This window comes from Neopelma chrysocephalum, unplaced genomic scaffold (genome assembly GCF_003984885.1).
Source record: "Neopelma chrysocephalum unplaced genomic scaffold, ASM398488v2 Primary Assembly neopelma1_42, whole genome shotgun sequence".
NCBI lineage: Eukaryota > Metazoa > Chordata > Aves > Passeriformes > Pipridae > Neopelma > Neopelma chrysocephalum.
The window spans coordinates 8,069,034-8,084,388 of record NW_020897700.1 but is presented as its reverse complement, the minus strand read 5'-3'; the positions used below and the strand labels follow the sequence as shown (position 1 = coordinate 8,084,388).

Here is a 15,355-nt window from a genome sequence, read left to right as displayed (position 1 = left end):
TAGCTGAATGCACCTTAGATTAATGGTGGAGCATTGGATCACTATTTATTCTCTAATTTAATCCAAAATGTAAATAACTGACACAGAATTCTCTGAACTGCTTACTTGTGGGAAGTATTCTCTGTGAAGATTGAGAAGCAATTCAAGTGCTAAATCTTTTTTAACTGTAGTAGGAATTGTGTCTTTGTTGGTGAAGGTAATTTAAGTGAATGGTTTGATGGTGTATGAGATGATGTATGAGATTAAACTTGACTCTGTGAGGTGAACTACCAAAAAGGCATACTATATATCATGTTAAAACACGTAAAGTGTTGTCATTGAGATTCACACACTATTATCTAACTTGGGTGACTTGAGTATAAGGGTATCTTTTCAAGCTGTGACCTAAGTTACCCGTGTTTTTAAAACGTTGTTGACTAGATACTGTGTATCTTGTAACCAAGGGCCACTGAAGTGCAGTGGCTTTGTTTCCCCTCCTTTATGGGTCCTTACGGTTGAACCAGATGATCTTGAAAGTCTTTTCCAATCCTGATGGGGTCGATTCTGTGATTCTGGGTAGTAGTATAGGCTGGAGGTTTTGCCTAGCAGGAGTAAAGCAATATAAGCTGAAGTAACATTTGTTGCAGATACTCTGCAGAATCTTGTTGGACAACAAAATGCCCGTCATGGTGTAGTGAAAGTGTTCAATGCGTTGCAAGAAAGGAAGGCTAACAAGCATCTACTTTATGTAAGTAACCAGAAAAGTAGCTTTTTAACTTCATGATCTTGTTAATTGCTGAGCTCTATTCACTCAGTATTAAAGCCAGTGATTTAATTTGAACTATTGGTCTGTGTGCAAGTAACTTCTTTTGTTATTAAAGTAAGTGGGAAAAATGTACTTGGTTTGATCCCCTGACTAAGTTTAAATAACAAAAGGCTGTTTAACAGCAGCATTGCTTTTGTCTCAAAGAGATCCTCTATCACATCCAGCTTTCCTGACTTCATAAGGTGCAAACTAATTTCTTCATACAGCTTAGAAAAATAAATATATCTTGGAGAATCCTAGGGAAGGAGGGCTCCAGAACTACCTTGTAGTTAGGACACGACAGGACTCCAAAAGTCCCACTCCTCAACTGTTGGTGGGACTATGTTGGAGCATGCAGCTGGATCTAAGTATAACGCCTTCACGCTCAGTCAGTCTCTTCTGGCTCATTTTGGGCACCAGCCCATCACACAGTGCAGCCTTAGCACTGGAGAGGATGCAGCCTGTTCAGGAGATGCATGAGATGCATGCTCTGGTGCTTGCTTATCATGCTACAGAGTCTTTGGCAGAACAGTGACAGTTTATACTGGGTGGGAAATCCCCATCTGAAAGCAGCTGCCCTTTGCACTTGCCTCCTTTCAGCCTTAAGACATTTCCCGTGTTTTCTGTAGGGCATGTGCTAACTTCAGGATGAAAGGAAAGTAGTTGCATGAATGATGAATAGAATCGAATGTACATGCTTCTGTCATCTGTGATGCTCTAAACATGACAGAAGGGAAGCAGAAATTCTCATTTGGTCGGCACCTGCATCATCTTAACTTGTTTCTCTTTTTCAGGTTTTGCTGGAACTGCTGCTAACTGAACTGTGTCCTGAGCTGAGAGCTCATTTAGAGCAGCTTAATGCCACTTAGGTTTGAATCTGCACAACTGGACCACTAGAGAAATGTCTATGTTCGATAATAGACATGAAACTTATTTTCCTCTTTTCCATAGAGGGCTGAGGACTATGATTATTTTTAGCATTTTTCTTTCTTCTTGAGTTTTTTGTGAAGTAAACAGACTTGAAAAGATCTGATGCTGTAGTAAGGTAGACAAAACAATGCTGTATAGCTGCCAATTTTTATTTAAATTGTTCTATTTGACTACTCTTCTGTTTCAAATATAGATTGAAAAATAAATGTTCATATATGCTGAAAGAAACCAGAAAATATTTTAAACATTTATGAAAAGAAATTTTGCTTATAGTGGAAAACTAATGAATGTTGTACAGTTCTAATCTCCTCACTGAGGATCTGAGCATTCCTCTTTTTTTTCTTGTGTATTGAAAAAGCCTTGTTGTGCAATACTACATGTAAAGCTGTTGTGAAAATTTTATCAATTTTGTTTTTACCAAAGATTTCCTGTAGTTTGAAGCATTTGTAAGCAATAAATATCACAACTGGATTGCAGTATTTGATAGTGAGGCTGTACTGACAACTAATGAATGAGTTTGACAGCACTAGTTTCATAAGAAATATCTACATTGCTTTGAAGTCTGTGTCAAAATTATGTATTGTAAACTGGTATGTCCTAACAGAATGCCTGTGTTAAATGTTAGTTCAGAGATTAGTGCTTATGAATTGCTTCTATGAATGATCAAGCAGACATTTAATTAAACCATTCTAATAATAACTTCCCTGATATTACTCAGGGCTCTTTTCTTCAAATACCCCACTTTCAAACAACCTTCAGATATTTCCCTTATTTTATACCAGGAAAGGAAACTGTCTTCAGTGGTTTTTTGCTTTTGGTTATTTTTTTAATTTATGTAAAAATATGTAAATATGGTCAATGCACATCTAAATAATTAAACATCATCAGAAATCCCAAGGTGACACTCATTACTGTCTTTTCAATTCAGTACAGTTGTGCTCTTAGAAAAACTACTTGCAGTTAAAATTGGTAAGGTACACGCTATCTGTATTCTATATTTAATCAACAATTTAGTAACATCTAGTTTTCTGTTCCAACAGATTCAGGAAAGTTTTCAGGTCATGGCACAGGCCTAAGAAGCAAGCCAAATTCGGCACTTAAAAAGTTTTATAAGTAAGTGGGTATTTAGAAATGTGCAAGCTTACCATAGCAATTAAGTTTTACTAGTGGTTAATCAAAGTATCTTTCGATAAAAGATTGAGCATGACATTGCTCAGACATACTCCTAGCCAAAAGGTTTTCAACAATTTCTAACACAAACAGAGGCAATAGAAATGCAATATGAAGGATTAAGGAAAACAGGCTTCATGCTGTGAAGGTATATTGAATATTTCCATACTCATGTTTGGAGGTTTTTTCCCATAGTTCTGTAAGTAGTATTTTCTAGTTTTACAAGCTGGCATGGCTTGAACTGTAAAGCTTAGTGTCTTACAGGCTAGCTTCCAACTTCAAATCTCTGCAATCCAAGAGTAAAATGTGTAAAGACACTTAAGTAGATCTAGATGCATTAGAAAGCACGTGAAAGAAAGTATACATACCACTAACAAAGATAAGGTTTAAAAATGGCCATAGCCTCGGAATGGATTGTATGTGAAAACTAGACAAGTTTGGGTTGAAACTTTTCAGAATATTAAAAGAAACACTACATATGCAGAAAGGAAACAACTGTTTTTATTTGGTTTTGGTTTGATTCATGTGCTATATAGCAGTATGACATAAAGAAAATATATCTGTTCCCAGATAAATGTCCTTAATAAAACTTTAAGTCTTTAATACTATTTTAAAAAGTCTGCCTTGGCTTCATCTCAGTTAAAGAAAGAGTGTGAGCTTTTTTCTTTATTTTAGATAAAATGAATCAGGAAATTGCTTTAAATAAGAATTTAGAGAAAGTTGAAAAGCAAGCAGTAAGTAAGGCACAGTCTGTAATTGCTGGAGATTAATGATGATTTACTGTAGGAAATACATTTATATACCAGTCATAATTAAAGGAAATGCTAAATTCTCCCAAGATTAGCTGCCACTTCAAGGTCAGAGGCAACAGCAGGATCCAGGTGGCATGCCTTTGAAAACAAAGAATACCAGTGTTCTGGTTTGTAGCTACAATAAAATTTAAAATTAGCATACTTGACTATAGTGTTAATCTTAGGTTTATTTTTTTAAATTCTGTTGGCATGGTCTGTGCTGGCTTCAGTCAGAAACATAAATCTGCTTATAGATTGGATCAGTTTCATTCACTTCCATCATCTATTTCAGTACCCTTAGGAGGTGGCCATCTTCTGTTTCTCACCTCTTTCAAAACTGACTGGGTCTATGAAAGGTATGCCAAAACCACAGCAGGGAAGTTAATTAAAAAAAAAAAGATTTTAACTTTAAGTAGGTGTAATTGTACAGTTAACATGAGAATTTTCCAGGCAAAAAGAAACTGGACACCCCCACAACTCTTACTTGTTCTAAAGTTACTGTTTAAGGGAGCTTCCTTTTCCTTTACTGTTGATTTAGAGATGCATGGCACCAGTCAATAGGAAGTATCTGTTTTTATACTGAGAAGCTAGTGACATTCCTAGATTAGTATCAGATGTACAGCTAGTGAATAACGAGTAAAAGTTGTAATCTTCTTTCAGTAGTGGTGGCTTTGCTAGACTTTAGGAGACAATGGCTCCCACAAAGCCATGCAGCAATTTAATCCTGATGGACCTCTTCCATGGCTTAAGATGTAACTAGGAATACTGGCTACAGTGTTCATAACACTTCAGCTTAGATTCCTTTCCTCATCCTATCCTCTATAACACAGCAGGAGAACAAAAATGTTTAAAATGTCTGTATTCAGAAGATCACCTGCCTTGCTAAGACCCTCATACCAGTGGCTTCCCTGAGTCAGGAGCCACAAAAATTATTTGATAATTTATCATTTACGTAACTCTCCATTTGTTTAGATTGCATCAAGCTGGAAATCAAAGTATTCTACTTGCAGAAACAAATGGTCACTACATGAACAGAAATCATAGTCTCTCTAAAGCACAAATGCAAATTTTCTATGCTCCCTTCGGTTGGTATAATCACCCAGCCTTGATGTACCTTTAGGCATTACAGATATTACTTCACAGATTCATCTTCTAGAGGCAATTACTGATATTTTTCCTCAAGCAATAAATCTTACTCCAAGATTAAACATTGAAAAAATGTGACTGTTTTTTTCCCTGTGTATAGTGAACAGAGAAAGCAGTAGATCCTCAGTTATTGCTAAAAATGTATTTATAAAAATAAGCATGAGAACCAGTTATAGCCAATTTAAGTTACATTAATGAAAGTTATAATTGTTAGAGAATCTAAAGTAGAGGAAAAGTAATGATATTTCAGTTTTAGAGAATGACAGAAAGCAAATTGATTTGGGATAGAATTATTCAAATTGTTATAGCTAATTTATCTTTCAAGTTACCAAGCTCTTTGCTGTGGTGATTACCATGGATTTTTTTTTGTTGGTTTTGTAGAATGCTTTGTTTGCTTAAGCAAGTGGCCAGATAGCATCCTTTCAAGACAATTTTTAGTAGTTTTCAATATACTTTATCACTATACCTTTTCTTGCACAGATTTTTTTTTAATACAAATAATGCTGGAATTTTTAACAGAACAGCAAGTTGAAAGACTCAAATCCAAGGTATCGCTCAGTTTCATGAGATATTAATTAGTCTGTAAGACTTTCTCAGCTTACCTTAGAATAGTATTTTTTAGCAGCATCTTGATCTTGCTTTATGCCTCGGCCAAGCTGGAGGCATCTAGCCAAGTAGAAAGCAGCCATAGCAACCCCCTTGGCTACATATGTTGGATGGCAATCAGCTTTCTTGGCTAGCATATTGATGTCATTGTTTTCTGTAGTCCTATTGTGGAATTTAGAGCATTAGGTTAGATAGTGCTAGTTCAAGCTATAATTAAAGTTGATCATATATAACCTTGACAATGCCTCCTTTCCATTTCTGATATTATCCAAAGTAAGCTGAAATTTACATTTATTCAGCCTCTTATGAGGATTTTTCTATTCGGTATTTGATTTAAAGTTAGTCTTATTTGAATGTGGTGATATTAAACAGCAAACAAATATATAACTTTTGAAGTCACATTTATTGTAGTCATACTGGTTATAAAAGGCAACGTATTTTACACTAATTGTTCCTATTAAATTATTTCATGGAAATTATATGTGGAAGAAAGGCAGTTGTAATTGAGCAACCTCATCTGGTAGAAGATGTCCCTGCCCACAGCAAGGGGGCTGCCACTAGATGATCTATAAAGGGTCAACCCAAATCATTCCATGATTCTACGATTCTAAAATTCCAAGTCCTTACTAGGATATTGTTCCCAATTAGCCCTCTTCAAGCCAGTGCCTGCTAAATCACTTGAATGTGTTGAGAGCAATGTTCTCTCACCTAATTTGGTCCTATTAACAAATACAGAAACACAACTGTTTTTAGTAGCCAGAACATTAAAATATGACAACAGTAACCAATTATCTCATCTTTCCTGATGCATAGCATTTTTGCTTCCTTTCCAAAAGATACACCACAGGATGCTGATGCACATAACAATATCCAGTCAAGTCAGGCAAAGACTTCAAGAACATACCGCAGAAATGAGTAAGTAGAACCATATGGGATAACTGAATTATTTGAAGTGAAGTATCAGTAGCTAATCCAGACTTCAAACATTAGGCAAGGTTATACTGTACATAATCACATAATGTTTGTATGCTTATACACAATGTAACAAACTATGTAGTTGGTATGAATATAAAAGGACAAATTTTAGCAGAAAAGGTATTGGTACTTGATACTACTGGTTGAACTACTGAGATTTTTGCCTCAAGGCCAACTGCAATTCTAATGGTGGCAGTATCTTTTGGTTCAGAAATTGTCACTTCTGACTGTACTGTGGGATTTCATTGCTATTTTGTGCAATCACAATTGCAGCTGATGAAGTGCACAGTTTACTTGTCTGAATAATCTACCGGAGGGGATTCATTCCAAGTGAGACAGGCTAGACTAGACTGAATAGCTGTCGGTCTACTTACAGTGTAAAAGAAAGAAAAGCAGCAATTCAGAGAGAAACAATCCCTTCCAGCAAAGAGTATACCAAACAGCATTCATAACTGAACTTCTGAATTACCAGAGCTTCTGCTATGCAGTGGCATATACAGGGTGCAGCTTCTGTAAGATGGTAAGTTGTTATTTGTTTATTGCCAGGCAGCAGCAGTTTCATAAACATACCCCAAGAGGCATGAATGCTATTGTGTGCAGCTTGTGCAAGTAGTCTGTCTATCTGCAGCTTATTTCCAGTAAATCAATAATCTGACTGACAGATTGAATTTATACACTGAGCTCTGGAGGTTTGTCACAGAAATGTGCTGTTTATCAGCTGTAGAACTGGCACCAACATTGCTGTTGTTCTCCCTGATTAGTTCAAGATACAGAATCGTGATACAGACTATTTTAAATACTGCAGCCTATCACAAAAGCCGCTATTTCTTCAATACACAAGCCACTCCAGAGTGTGTAGGTAGAGCAATGTGTCCCACAGTGACTGCCTGTGAAAAGGCCAGTCAGTGCTGCCTAACTGGGGCTCAGATAATCACCAGAAACCATTTGCCTGCAGATGCCCGTTTTGTGGTACAGGCTTAAAAGTGCCTGTACAGTATGCATCCTCGTAAGCAGCAACTGATGAAGAGCTCAAGGGTGATAACTTGGCACTGTGTGCAGCAGCTGCTTCTAAGTCCCAGGCAGTGCTGCTTAGATGCTTACTGTAGGATCCCACCAGTATCAATGCTTGCATTTCCTGAACCAGACCAAAGTACACTGAGCCACAGAGCAAGGAAATGATGGATGGGAGGCAGTGGATAGAAGTTATATTGAGATGGGGTAGGTGGAGGGTGGAAGAATACTTGTGTTCTTTGTATTAGAAATGCTGAGACAGATAAGTGGTTTCGGAATCATGCTCCTGTGGCGGACACCACAGAGAATGAGACACCTTGGACCCTGGTGATCCACAAAAGCAGGACTTTACCACCCTGCAGCATTGCAACCAAAGTCAGATCTGAAGCTTTATCTGCTATAGACACCCAAAAGCAAAGTCTGCAAGGAGAAACTCTACGAGGAGTTCACAGTGGATACCAGAAAAATCAGTGTGGAGTGCTTGGGTGACTCTCTATGAAGGGGCACTGAGGTTCCCATCTGCCAGCCTGAGGGGGACTCATGAAGGGTGTGCAGCTGTCCAGGAGCTGAGGTCCGAGATGTTGCTGGGAGGGTGCCACAGCTTTCAAGAGCACAGACCCTTTGCTACTCTCTCATGTGGGCACAAGTGACACCACAGAATCAAGGAAAACTACAAAGGCCTGGAGGTGTACAAAAAAGTGTGCCAGGTTACCTTTTCTTCCATTTTACCAGTTAGGTGGAAGGATGCAGCCAAAATAAATAAATAAATAAATAAACTTCTGGCTTTCTGGCTGGTGCTGTCACGACTGTTTTGGATTTTATGACAACAGCCCATTAGGGAGGGATGGGATCCGCTTGGCTAAAGAGGCAAGGGAATCTTTAGCTAACCTCATGAGGCAAGCTTTAAAGAGAAGGACTTGGGGGCACTTTGGGCTCAAAGTGGTAGCACCTGCACCATTGCAACCAAATGAGGAATAAATCAAGCCAACCAGAGCAGCAACAGATATTCTTTAGCTGCCTCCCAAGATGTGAACCAGAAGACCAACCACCACAAGTGTATGTATACAGTGCACACAGCCTGGGGAACAAACAGGAAGAACTGGAGCTCTGCACCCAGTCAGAAAGCCATGCAATCAGGAATAACTGAAATGTAGTGGAACAACTCACATGGCAGGAGCATCACATGGATGGCTCTAAGCTGCTTTGTAAAGACAGGAAGGGAAGAAGAGGAGGAGGAGGAATCGTGCTCTGTGTTAAGGAGAACTTGAATGTATAGAAGTCAACTATGACAATTTTAGAAGCCTTACCAAATGCTTCTGGGTCAAGATCAGAGGGGTCAGTTCCAAGAGGCATCTTGCATCAGGCATCTGCTACCAACCTCCAAACCAAGACAATGAGACCAACAAGGCAATATTTGGGTCACTTAATAAGTTTTGGGTAACAGAACCTGGTTCTTTTGGGTGACCTTTAACTACCCAGATATAAGATAGAAGAATACAGCAACTCCCAAGACATCCATCCAGTTCCTGGCATGGAGCAGTAGAGGACTGCTTCCTCATACAAATGTCAGATGCGCCAACTAGGAATGAGGCACTGTTGGATTTGTTCCTCACAAACCAAGAAAATCTGCTTTGTAATATCTCAGTTAGTGATAGCTTTGGCTGCAGTGATGACAATATTGTGGATCTGGGATCCTGCTGAGCTCACTGAGACATAGTACTAAGACAAGGTTTTCAAGAATGCTCTCCTGGAAGCACAAAAATCATTCATTCCCTTTAAGGGTAAGGAAAGTATGTGGGGCAAGAGACCCCCTTGGCTTAACTGCGAGCTTCTGAGCCTGCTCAAAACCAAGAGAGAACATAGCAGAAATGGAAAAGCAGGTAAAGGGAAGTGGCAGATTCCCCAACATTGGACACTTTTAATATTCAGCTGAACAGGGCACTGGGCCATCTTGTCTAGACTGTGCTTTTGCCAAGAAATGTTGGACCAGGTGATCTGTGAGGTCCCTTCCAACCTGAGGAGTCTATGATTGGTAGGTGTTTAAAGGGAATGGTGAAGGCAGGAGCCTAGAGGAGATCATGGACTGAAGAGACAAGAAAGGCAGGCTTGCGTGTGGACATCTACTTTGGATTCTAGTTCAAGGCTGTTTTGCTGAAAGAAAAATTTAACCATACTGAGTAATTGAGAACCTTATAGTATTCATTTTGTGATTGGCTATTCCATCTTTAAAGGTGAGGTTTTGCAATTCATTATCTCAAAGATCTCTTGAGTTTGAAAGACAAGAGCATTAACTTATTAATAATTTTAATATGGGTTTTGTGGTCTTGCATGAACCATAATGAAAAATAAAGCAAAATTAACTTCACCTTTTGGCTAGGGCAGCAGCTTTTGAGTAAAATTTTTTAGTGTAATAATATTCTACAAGATGGCCTTGAGCATAGATGTTTCCACGTTCTGCTGCTTCTCTCAAGCACTTCAAAGCAGCTTTAGTGTTTTGACGTATACCTTGTCCATAGAGATACATAATGCCAAGTGCTCCCTGTGATTCCAGATTTCCATTGTCACATGCTTCTGAATGCCAGAAAAAGGCCTAAATGAGACACAAAGTTGCAGTATATATTTACTTTAGCTGCTTTCCTTGTATACTGTTTCCATGAAAGCTTTTATACCAAACATCCTGTAAGAAGTGCTTATACATAAAAGAAAGCGGAATCCTTGTAAGGCTTTTAAACCTGCTCCATTTACTGTCAGAGCTGTCAATGAGTGACACCTGCTTGATTTCTGAAGGTTACCAAAGGTGACAAAACTTTTAATCCATTCTATCATTCTTCCTGATACTCTCACTAAAAAAAAAAAAAATAAATCTTGGCTAGCAGCATCAAGTGAGTCAAAATGAGGGATTCTGGCCATCTTTCATACAGGCTTAAATGGATAACATTAAATGTTGCCGAACTACTTAAAATACATCTTTCAGAATCAAATATATCACTGTAATATTTCCATAAAATTAAAAATTAATTTGGACTCATTTTCATTTCGAAAGGTACAAGTGGACTTTACCTTCTTCAGATCTTTTAGAACTGGCATAGAATAAAGCATTCCTAAAGTACTCTGGGCCTTTACACTTGCTTTTGGGTTTCCATTGTCTGCAGCAATAAGCCACAACCTAAGAAAATGGGGACAACAAAGTTTAAGTAACACAGAATCTTATAATTTGTCAGGAAAATCACTGACTGCCCTTACCTTTCAGCCTCTTCGGTTGAATGCTTAACACCACATCCTTCGTAATACGCCCTGCCAAGATTGTATGCAGCTGCAACCTTCAGGTGTCTTGCTTTTGGAGAATCAGAGCTGAGTATTTTATTCATGTATTCCACTCCCCTTTCCTAAAATTAAGCCATTGAAGTTATTATGTTCAGACTGTGAAGAGGATGAAATAAAGAATATGAGAACACACTAACTTCTGCAAGAAAGGTAATTTTTCCACTCTGAAGAAAGGCTGAGGCATACTGGTAGGAAAATATTTCATACCAAAGTAGAACTGATCTTTAGTTAATAGCCCCTAGATCTTTGACCCCAACATATTTTTAATGTGAAACATTTCCTCATAAATGTTCATCTGGTATTATATTACTCTTCTTCACTGATAAAATTTTTCTAAAAAATATTATTTTGCTTACATAAATGCATGTTGCATCCTAAACTTGCAACACTTCCAATTTCAGAATTCTGTGAACTTTTTCATATTGCATAATGTATCTGAAATCATAAGACAGTCTTAACAGAAGGCAAAGTGATACGTAGTACACTTTCAAGTCCCTTCATTTAAAATACCTTAGATTAGAATCATAGAATCATAGAATCAGCTGGGTTGGAAAGGACCTCCAAGATCATCAAGTCCAACCCTTGATCCACTACTGCTGCGGTTACTAGACCATGGCGCTAAGTGCCACATCCAGTCTCGTTTTAAAAATCTCCAAGGACGAAGAATCCACTACTTCCCTGGGCAGCCCATTCCAATGTCTGATTGGACATTCCAATTTCTCTGTAAAGAAATTCTTTCTAATATCTAACCTAAACCTCCCCTGGCACAACTTGAGACCATGCCCTCTTCTCTTGCTGATAGTTGCCTGGGAAAAGAGACCAACCCCCACCTGGCTACAACCTCCTTTCAGGCAGTTGTAGAGAGTGATGAGGTCTCCCCTGATCCTCCTCTTCTCCAGGCTGAACAGCCCCAGCTCCCTTCACCAGCCTAGTTGCCCTCCTCTGGACCTGCTCCAGGACCTCAATATCCTTCCTGAACTGAGGGGCCCAGAACTGGACACAGTACTCCAGGTGTGGCCTCAGCAGCGCTGAGTACAGGGAAAGAATCACTTCCTTGGACCTGCTGGCCACGCTGTTCCTGATACAGGCCAGGATGCCATTGGCCTTCTTGGCCACCTGGGCACACTAGAAACAGTGCTTTATAAAAGGTTTCTCAGTTATTCAACTTCCAAGGAAGAAACTCTGCTAAAATGTTTATTTGCAAGTAAATACATGTGGTAATTATGCAGGCATACAGAACAAATGAACCACCTCTAAACCCCAGCAGAATATTTTCCCTTCTGCTGACAATCCTGTAAGCACCAGACAAGACTCCCATTTGTTAATATACTGTTTGGTTAATTTTTTTTTTTGGCCTCCTGTCTTGTGATTTACCCTTTCTTTCATCCTGCTTGTATTCTTTCCTCATGCCACTCTTTAAGATCACCTTTACTGATAAATTAACTCCTAATGTATCAAATCATTCCTTTGTCTTCCTTTTTTGTAATATAATTATTCAGTTTGAAATCTTCAACTTCTTGCAAATGTAATTTTTCATTTGTCTAATTTAAAAATATTACTGTCAACCACTGACAGAAGCACAATCATCTTTACCATCTGTGCTAAAAGAATAGAAAGTACTGTTAAAAAGTCTTTGTGGAACAGATGTTTTATGTTTTGAAATATAATAGTTTGATTTCCATTTTTACGCACTTTATTTTCATTTATATGAACTGCTTATTAAAAAGTAACAAATTAATAGCAATCCTTAAATGTAGCTTCCACACAAAGTACAATCAAGCCTTTAGAAGTTACATTTTAAAATACAAGTTACCATATTTTTCAGATACATCTATTTTATTATAGCCATTTTTGAGAAATTCCTCAACCCAGAACCCTGTCTCTTTAATGATGCTCTGTAAACATCTATACTTTATGAAACTAATTCTAAATCAAAAAGCTGTTTATTTTAAACTAAACAATCATGCTTACAAATAAGCTCTTAGTAATTATCAGCTAATATTAGAAGAAAAGTAAAACGTGTGCAGCTAGATTACTCACAGGGTCTTTTTCAGTGCCTAGTCCATCATAATACATTACACCAAGCTGATACATGGCTTGAAAATCTGTATCCTCAATTTTTTTAAATTGTGTTAATGCTTCTTCATACAACCCCTGGGAAAGACAAATCAAACAACGAACTACACAGAATGAAGACTAATACAGCAGCTTAACTCTCCAATATATACAGCCGTACAGTTTTTCAACCTGTAGCATTTCCCTTATGAACAAAAACCAAAAAATTTGAACCATAGAACTGGCAGAAAACAGAAACAGAGTAAGTCAACAGCCACAAGAAAGTTGGATAACCAAAAGACATTCTGAAAAACTTTCTTGCCCTCTTCCAAAACACCATCTTTTTAGTTTAAGGAGATAAAATCTAATTCAGAGTCCCTGCCCTATCTATCTGACATCCCTTAACTTAGGTCTGCTTTTACATCTCAGCTAAGGGTTGGTTTCACAAAGACTAATGAACTCAGACACCTAAGACTTTTACGGACCCATCTGTCTACCCCACATTTCTTATGAAAGCATCAACTGCAGCAGCAGAGATACTTCCATTTCTAAGAAAGAATCTTAGGGAGTATTTGCTTCTGCATTAAGAAAAAACTATATTTAAAAATACTGTTAAACAACTGCAGTGTAACAGTTAACTGAGCCTTGTGTCCTTACTAAAATATTTTTATGCATGCATACTAAGTAAAAACAATATTGAAATTAAAATGTTCTTCTCTATATTTTTCCTTCAAATTTTCTGTATATTTTGATAAAACAGTGTCAGACTGCAAAAGCTTAAAACCAAGCAATAGTTCAACAGTAAGTCAAATGTCATCACAATGACAAATCCTCCCTTGTTAATACTGTCCAAGCTGTTGTCTAAACCACTAATTGTCTTGGGACCTACCCCTTATGACTGTGTGGGCTTTGTTTTTTTAAAGAACTCAGGGGTGGGGGGGGGGAGATGGAAACAGTTCCTTTTCACAACTAGCTGTTGTGAATATCAGAAAAAGAAGTACTGGAGGCACACTTATTCTTACATTTCCTGAGAATTTAGTGCTATAAGAAGGAGACATATGGCTCTGATTAGGCAGTGTTTTTTTCTAACATATAAAAGTACATTACTATGAGCATGTGCATTTTTAGGCACTGCAGACATATATTTAAAAAAATCTGAACATTAAAACTGGCTCAAAGAATAAATTTAGGGATGTATATATATATCATGGACATCCAAGCCAGCTTGTCAAGAAACCCAGCTCTTATGCTCCATGGAGTTAGTCTTGATCATGCCAAAATCAGGTAATTCATTAATGAAAACATTAAGGACAGGGCCCAGAAAGCAGAAACCCTGAGTGAGTTAATGCTCTTCTTGCTGCAAACCCTGAGACTGATTTACACTGTGCAACTGCTGCAGCGTAAACAGTACTGAATCCATGCACGTTACACTGGAAAATACCTGAATCAGTACTTGTACTACATTCTTTTTCATGTTCCTGAACTAAGTTCTAATTTTCACAAGAAGCTGAGGTTTAAGTTCACCCGCCGGCCAGTCTTACACTGTTCCCTGAGCATTTGCTTTCAAAGATATGGATGACCAATTTTAGCTGAAGTGGGCAGGGACAGGAATCTCGAAGATGACATGTTTCAACAAGTTTCATCAAAACTGGTGGCTAAGTGGGGAACAAAGATCGAAAGCTGTGTCTGGGTCAGGGATCAGTACCCCTGGTAACTGAAAACACAGTGCATTGTGTTTGGCCAGTCAGCTGGCCAAAAAAACCAACTTGGCTTGAAAGTTAACTGTAAGGATAGGCTGCTTCTTTTTTATCTGGTCCTAAGGAGACCTGAGAGGGAACTGGAAAACATCACTAGATGCTTGGGGAAAGTGCAGAAAAAACTTAGGGGGAACACCTGGTGATTTGAATGGGATACAAACAGGCATAGGAACCTCTGGTAGGATTTTTTTTTAAGATGTCTCTTTTCCCACTGAAATGGTATTGAAAATTGTCAACTTTTTAATATTTACTTAAAAGAAGGAAAGCACAACCTGTTCATAGTACCGTTGTCCGTCCAGAAAAGGTGCTGGAGGATCTCCATCTGATGCCCTCCTCACCAGCAACTCCTTCAGTTTTGCAAGCAGTGCAGCATAGATGCGGTCATCTCCTTAAAAATAGACATGCATTTGGTTTTGTCCCCAAAGAGATGGAACAGCACCAGTGAGCACACCTAAGGTCTGAAGCTGGCTGGGTCCCCTTTTTAATACATTCTTTAAAAGACTAAGATTGGAAGAGAGGATGTATTATGAAAAGCAAAAGTTCAGTAAAAGCCTGAAGGAAGCATACAGTGAATACAAGTTCTGAATGCAGAACTTGTGAAGTTGAGGTTTGTCCTGGAAGAGCTTAAAAGCGAACCTGAACAGGTGGAAGCAGCGAAGGCGAAGCAGTACTTGGCATGCCGGGGGCGGGCTGGGAGCAGTGGGAGCAGTACCTGGCATGCCGGAGGCGGGCTGGGAGCAGTGGGAGCAGTACCTGGTACCCCGGAGGCGGGCTGGGAGCAGTGGGAGCAGTACCTGGTACCCCGG

The 15,355-nt window shown here is 38.5% G+C and overlaps 2 protein-coding genes across 5 annotated transcripts in view; one reads left to right on the top strand and one right to left on the bottom strand.

The window, feature by feature from the left end:
• The window catches only part of SNX25 (sorting nexin 25), a 77,022-nt gene extending 74,605 nt beyond the window's left edge, over window positions 1-2,417 (top strand). Inside the window, exons 18-19 of the mRNA XM_027676605.1 lie at window positions 627-727; window positions 1,579-2,417. Of these exons, the coding sequence (XP_027532406.1) occupies window positions 627-727; window positions 1,579-1,653 (176 nt within the window). The 3' untranslated portion in view covers window positions 1,654-2,417. The remainder of the gene's footprint in view (window positions 1-626; window positions 728-1,578) is intronic.
• Window positions 1-15,355, bottom strand: part of LRP2BP (LRP2 binding protein) — a 29,057-nt gene that overhangs the window by 13,242 nt on the left and 460 nt on the right. For 2 of the 4 annotated variants that reach the window (XM_027676610.1, XM_027676612.1), the window contains exons 2-7: window positions 14,822-14,937; window positions 12,778-12,891; window positions 10,657-10,799; window positions 10,474-10,579; window positions 9,780-10,003; window positions 5,424-5,589 (exon numbers count right to left, since the gene is read on the bottom strand). In XM_027676610.1, coding sequence (XP_027532411.1) covers window positions 5,424-5,589; window positions 9,780-10,003; window positions 10,474-10,579; window positions 10,657-10,799; window positions 12,778-12,891; window positions 14,822-14,937 — 869 coding nt within the window. Of the gene's footprint in view, window positions 1-3,070; window positions 3,171-3,365; window positions 3,775-5,423; window positions 5,590-9,779; window positions 10,004-10,473; window positions 10,580-10,656; window positions 10,800-12,777; window positions 12,892-14,821; window positions 14,938-15,355 lie in introns of those variants that run through there. The other 2 variants (XM_027676614.1, XM_027676611.1) reach the window with 2 other exon arrangements.